General features: G+C 40.2%; 1 protein-coding gene across 23 annotated transcripts in view; it reads right to left on the bottom strand.

Annotated features, from left to right (window-relative positions):
* Positions 1 to 3877: 3877 nt before the first annotated feature.
* Positions 3878 to 6000, bottom strand: part of nrxn1a (neurexin 1a) — a 274612-nt gene continuing 272489 nt past the window's right edge. For all 23 annotated transcript variants that reach the window (XM_061228229.1, XM_061228244.1, XM_061228325.1 and 20 more), the window contains one exon: positions 3878 to 4698. In XM_061228229.1, coding sequence (XP_061084213.1) covers positions 4391 to 4698 — 308 coding nt within the window. In that variant the 3' untranslated portion in view covers positions 3878 to 4390. The remainder of the gene's footprint in view (positions 4699 to 6000) is intronic.

The following is a 6000-nucleotide window of genomic DNA, read 5'->3' as shown; positions in this document are numbered from 1 at the left end:
TAGGTTCTTTGTGCCTTAAAACCATGTAATGACCACCTGGTTGTGGATTATTCCTTACAAGCCAATGAAGGTGCCTGTACTAGTTCTTCTATTAAATCTTAGCACAAGATATCAAATAAGGAGTTTAGTTTTGTGCTGTTTTATCGAGGAAAGCCTCTACTGGAACACCAGAGATGCCAGCCAAGCTGCAGTCGGCCTCTTCCTTATAGTATTTCCCGCCAAAACGTGCAGTGCCACTGGCAGGTGGATACTGCTGCAAGATTGCTTCTTTCCTAATATGAGCCACTGAAGGCACAAAGCCAAAGGGGAAGCAGGGAAAAGAAAAGCCTGGCACACAGCATTGTGGGATTGTAAAAATTAGACCATGGTACTTTCAGTGTCAGTATTACATACCAAAAATGTGACATGTGCCCAACATATCTCTGCACATGAATTTACCTTTCAGATGTTACACTAGGCTGTGTCTTTTGGAAGGTAAAGCAAAGGAATGACACTTGTGTTGCTTTGAACTTAATTTTGATTTGTGATAAGATTATTTCAAACAGTTGCAGTACAATTACATCCTAAATCATTCCACCTCAATAAAATTGTTAAATAAAAACCAAAAATTGGCTCGATACAGATTATAATCAAATGGCTAATTACCACATTGTAAATGGAAACATGTCCAAATCATGATGACAAAGATCTATATAAGACAGGATCTTATTCAGTATAATGTAAATACTGAATACTTAATAAAAAAAATAAAAAAACCGACAATATTTAATTTGACAAATCCAAGGGAATGTGTGCAAAGGAACAAAACTATTTAATAAAATATTTGGTCCCGCTGGATCACTTGGAGAGTGCTTGGGAAAAAAACAATGCTTGTACTGGTGTGCATGTACAAGATAACAGCTAGCGTTGATATTGTATCTTAATAGAACACCCCTGCTCACAACCTCCAGAATTTCCACGGAACTCCACTTGACACTGGCACTTGAGCTCTGGGCAGTGTTAATGCGGTGACATCATTAATTGTGTAGGACTATTCCATTTGATTGGATGGCTGACTGAGATCAATACAGGTTCCATGTTATTCTCCCTTCCTTCATCAAAACTAGGAATTACTTATGAACTCTTCTTTAATAAGGTGTCATCAAATAATTATTTAAATACTGTATACAACAGTTAATTAATAGCCAACATTTCAACATTTGACTGCACTTTTGTTTTTACTGGAAAATCATTTTGATGCAATATAGTAGTAAAAATGCACATAAATAAAACATTTATATTTGAATGCACTGTTAAAATATTAATCAAAACTTCTGAGTGCAGTTATGAAACTGATTAACATAGACATGTTGATTTTGCTATGTAAAATTATTCTGCTTTATTGCTGAAATTCTATGTTGAAAGGTTTTTACTGTACAGAGATTTTCTCTTTAAATCTTTAAACTGAATAAATCAGTGTTGTGCATCAATATGTGAATCAGCTGATAAGAGGTCGATGTGCTCACTGTTTACTGGGTTATTATCTGAGATATTTATTCACTTAGTAAGATCTTGTAAATGCCTCATTGGAATAAGTACACACAGGTGCGCACACACACACACACACACACACACACACACCGTGTGCTGTCTGCAGATTCCTTCCTCCCGTCTACAGAGACTCAGTGCTTTGTCCCTGAAGGACAATATGGCAGCTGGCTAGGAGATGCTGCTCCCCTCCATACACCCACCTCCCTCACCCCATACAGGAAGGACACATTACAGCCTGGGTTTTATTCTTCAATCACAAGGCCGGTAAAACCAGAGAAGAATCATGGGTGGCAGGGGACTGCATTATTGCAGGAACACAATGCCAAGGCAGAAGGAAAACAGCACACAGCACTGGATGATCTCTCTCTCTCTCTCTCTCTCTCTCTCTCTCTCTCTCTCTCTCTCTCTCAGAAGCAGTCAAACACAGGTCATCTTATCATTGTTAGTACTAAAACTTCATTTTATAACATTATTATTTACTACCACTACAAAATAATAATAATAATAATAATAATAATAATAATAATAATAATAATAATTTATTATTATTATTATTATTATTATTATTATTATTATTATTATTATTATTATTAGTATTAGTAGTAGTAGTAGTAGTAGTAGTACGAGTAGTATCAGTAGTAGTAGTATCATTAGTATTATTCAACTACTAATAACGAGACACATTTTAATAAGGATTCCATCATAGGCTTTCATTCACTTAGGTAATATTTTATTTGTTCATTTAATTTTTCAAAACTATTTTTTTCATAATAAATTTTTTCACTTTGAGGTCATTAAAGAATTGTCACAATAAAAATAAAAGTAAATACTGTAGAAAAAATAGCACGGTTAGAAACAAAATAGAAAAGAAAGAAAGAAAGAAAGAAAGCATTTCATCATGTCATGATGTATTTTAGGGTCCCCTTCTCTTCTCCGTCCCTCCCAAGAAGGCAGAACAGATTTGCGATGCAGGTACAGCCAAATTTCCTTTCTCACTCCGAGGGAATTTCAAAAATTCACTTTTCATTACATTTTTTGGGACATGAGAGTAAATCTCCGTTTGAGTCTGGTGAATTTGTCCCTCGGAGTAAAATAGACGGGAGAGAGAGGCTTCAGGAATATTACAATGGGTGTGGGCGCAGTTTTACTGATTAGTGTAAACCAATCCATGTTTAACAAATAAATGCGGAATTTCCTCACAAAAACAGATTCATTGTGCTAATTGCTGAACACTAAGATGTGTGCAACATTCAGTGTGCAATTATTAAATAGGCAATTATTATATTAAATGACTAAAGCACCGATTGGTTCAGATCAGTGACTGAGACACTGATGCCTCACGGCAGAGGTTCATGAAGCGTGACACTCCCGTCAATGAGAAGCTCATTCTACTGGCCAGAATTAGTCTGACCATTTCCTGTGCATCACTTCCTGTAGAAGTTACATCTGGCTAAAGCAGGGTAGTAAGGGGGTGGAATAGAATGGCAGTAAAAAGAAGTTTGGAGAAATGTCGAAGTAGGAGAGAACAACTGAAGTTTCCATAGCAGATGGCATCATAAAATGTTCTATCGCTAGCAACACGTAATAACATTTAATTTCCTTTTTTTTTAAACCTTTTCATGATTGTTTTTTTTGTTTGTTTTTTTTACAAAAAAAGTCCCAAGAGCAGATATATCTTGCATCATCTATACAACAGGCGATAAAACACCACTTAACTCACTGTCCAGAGAGAACATGTACATGTGTTTGTACTGTAGAAACATAGTTAATAAGATACTTTTGCGTGCATGGCGGTCTCCATTATAATCTTCGTCAGATCATCTTACAATACACAAGTCAAGAAAACCCAATAAAGAAAACCACTGCCTTCGATCCCACAATCAGGTCAACATCAAGACTTCCTTTGTCTTTTCCTCTCAACATGAAAGTATTTATTCATCTTTATTTATTTATATATGATTTAATTTTAATTTCAGCGTCTTAATATAAGTGGTGTCTTTAGTAACGATGTCTTCTTTGTGCCTTTTGTCAGGGTCCCAGAGGGTCTGTGCTTGTTTCCAAAAAAAAAACGAAAAAAAAAGAAAAGACTTTGGCACCTCAAACGTAGGTAGCTCTTGTGTCTTTGTAAATTTTGTCGTTCTGCTCCCTCGTCCCCTTTCTCTGACACAAACGATTTGGCGGTTATTCGTTTCTACCCTCGCTCGGCTCGTCTTCTTTCACGTTTTTTTTTTTTTTTTTAGAAAATGGTCCAGCAATACAAACACAGGCAATGTAAATAAAAACACTGACAGCTTGTGCCAACTCCCAACCCCCCCCCCCCCCCCTCCCCCCACCCTTCCACCCGCTCAAAGTCTCGCACCCGCCCATTTCCAACACACCTCTGGCAACTTGCTGTCCCCCGTTTCCCAGAAACGAGAGAGGGAATCGTCTTGCCCGTTGCCCGGTTCCGGTTTAGCTGAGCGGGTTGGTAATTCTATACATTTTAAGTACCCGGTTTCAACATCTCTCTGCTCTGCTCTGCTGTGTTTAGTTTTTTTTTGTATTCCTCCCTCCCCCCCTCCCGCGACACTTTACCCCACACTGTACAGTTGCTTCGATTACATCTCATCCGGTCCAATGTGCTTGAGTATAAAGTATGAAAATGTCAGTTTTTTTTGTTGTTAAGAGTATATCGTGTCAGATTTTTTTTTCCGTTTTTTTATTTTGTATTTTTTTTACGACTATACACAAATGGATCTGTCCCTGTCCTCCGACCGCGGGTGCTGGCTCCATTTCCCATTTTGGGGGTGGGGGAAGGGATGGGGGGTGGGGGAGGGGTGGGATGCGGGTCTGGCGCCGGCTCTCGAAAGAGAGTCGAGGATCAGACGTAGTACTCCTTGTCCTTGTTCTTCTTGTTCTTGCTGGAGATCTTGGCGCTGTTGGACTGCTTCTCCTTGACCACGGCTCCGTTGGACTGGGCCGAGTTGCTGATGTAGTTGCTGCTCTCGTCCACGCGGTAGGTGCCTTCGTCGCGGTTGCGGTACTTGTACATGGCGTAGAGGAGGATGAGGATGCAGAGGGCGGCCGCCGCCACGATGCCCACCACCATTCCCGTGGTACTGCTGGACTCCCGGATCACCTCCGAGGGTCCCAGGTCTCCCGGCTTCGCCCCGGGGCCCGGGGAGTTTGCTGTGGGGGGGGGGGGGGGGGGGGCAGAGGAGAGGGGAGGTTAGCGGGTTAGCGGACACAATGGAACACAATGTTAGCGGAGTAAACCAAAATTGCTTGATGAGGAGAACAGATGCTTATCAGCCCATCTGTAGCACTGTGTCAAATCTACTCTTCGATTCCTTAAGGGTCTCTGGTTAAAAGCCCACTCTTCAGTGATGGAGAATGCTGGGTGTTTATGCAGGACTTCCTGGTTACCAGAGGGAAACTGGATTGCTAACTTTCCACCATGTTTGTATTGTCTTGTCACATTCTCTAATTCAGGGATCAGTAACTCGCGGTCCCTGAGGGCTAGGAGCTGCTTGCCACATTTTCCTTCAGATTGACAGATTTGAATGTCACAGTGATAGTGACCACTTGCAGCTGATCCACTAAACTTCTATAGCTCCACTAAAAACGGCTGCCATGCTATCCATTAACATAATGGCTTTTATTCTCCTCCTTTGTAGCTGTCATGTTCTTATTCCTGTACTAAAAATTACTTGCAGAGAGCCATGCTTATCTGAATCTGGATTCAGCAGAGGTGTATGAACAATGAAAGAGGTTAGAATAGCAAGCAGATAAAAAGGAAATCAAATGTCCTTTCTGGCAAATAAATAAATGAATTTGAGCATTGGAAGTGGTCATAAAATTAACAGCTCGTCTTTATTCTAAAGACACAGATATGTCTTTGCTTTAGCGAGAAAGGAAGCCGAACTTTGCTGCTACACTTGAACCTTCCCCCAATGTAGTCTGTACTGTACTCATGAACTCATGAAGCTCCATACTCATTCTGGCACTTGACGTAAGTGTGTGGAGAGTATTGTGTTTTGAGTGTACTGCATGTATTAGTACACAGGTCTCTGTCAACACTGCCAGCTAGAGGAAAACTTTCATTCAGTGTGTCTAGTCTCATCAAGCACTGTCAGACCTGGTCTACAGGTCTACTATGAGATCTCCTGAGCTGCTCTATAAATGAACAGTTCCCTACATGTAAGCACATCCTAGAATAAGCTTGAAATTTACCTTGAAATTAATTCCACATGCTATACCCACTGCTGTGTGATGTCAAATGTGTGTGTGTGTGTGTGTGTGTGTTGGGGGGTTCTTTTTAAGGTCCTCGAGATCTGCCACTCCCCTATTATTTTCAGGTGTCTGAGAGACACTTGGGGGGAATTTAGTGCAAGAATATGACTTTGGTTGGCATTGTTACTGACAAATCTCTCTAATCCAAACAGATAAAAATAAATGAAGCACGTCAGCTGCAATAACGTGCTGTCAGAA

Source organism: Conger conger, chromosome 2 (genome assembly GCF_963514075.1).
Source record: "Conger conger chromosome 2, fConCon1.1, whole genome shotgun sequence".
NCBI classification, from domain to species: domain Eukaryota; kingdom Metazoa; phylum Chordata; class Actinopteri; order Anguilliformes; family Congridae; genus Conger; species Conger conger.
Note: the sequence above shows the minus strand (reverse complement) of the source record. Positions and strands in the feature narration are given on the sequence as shown.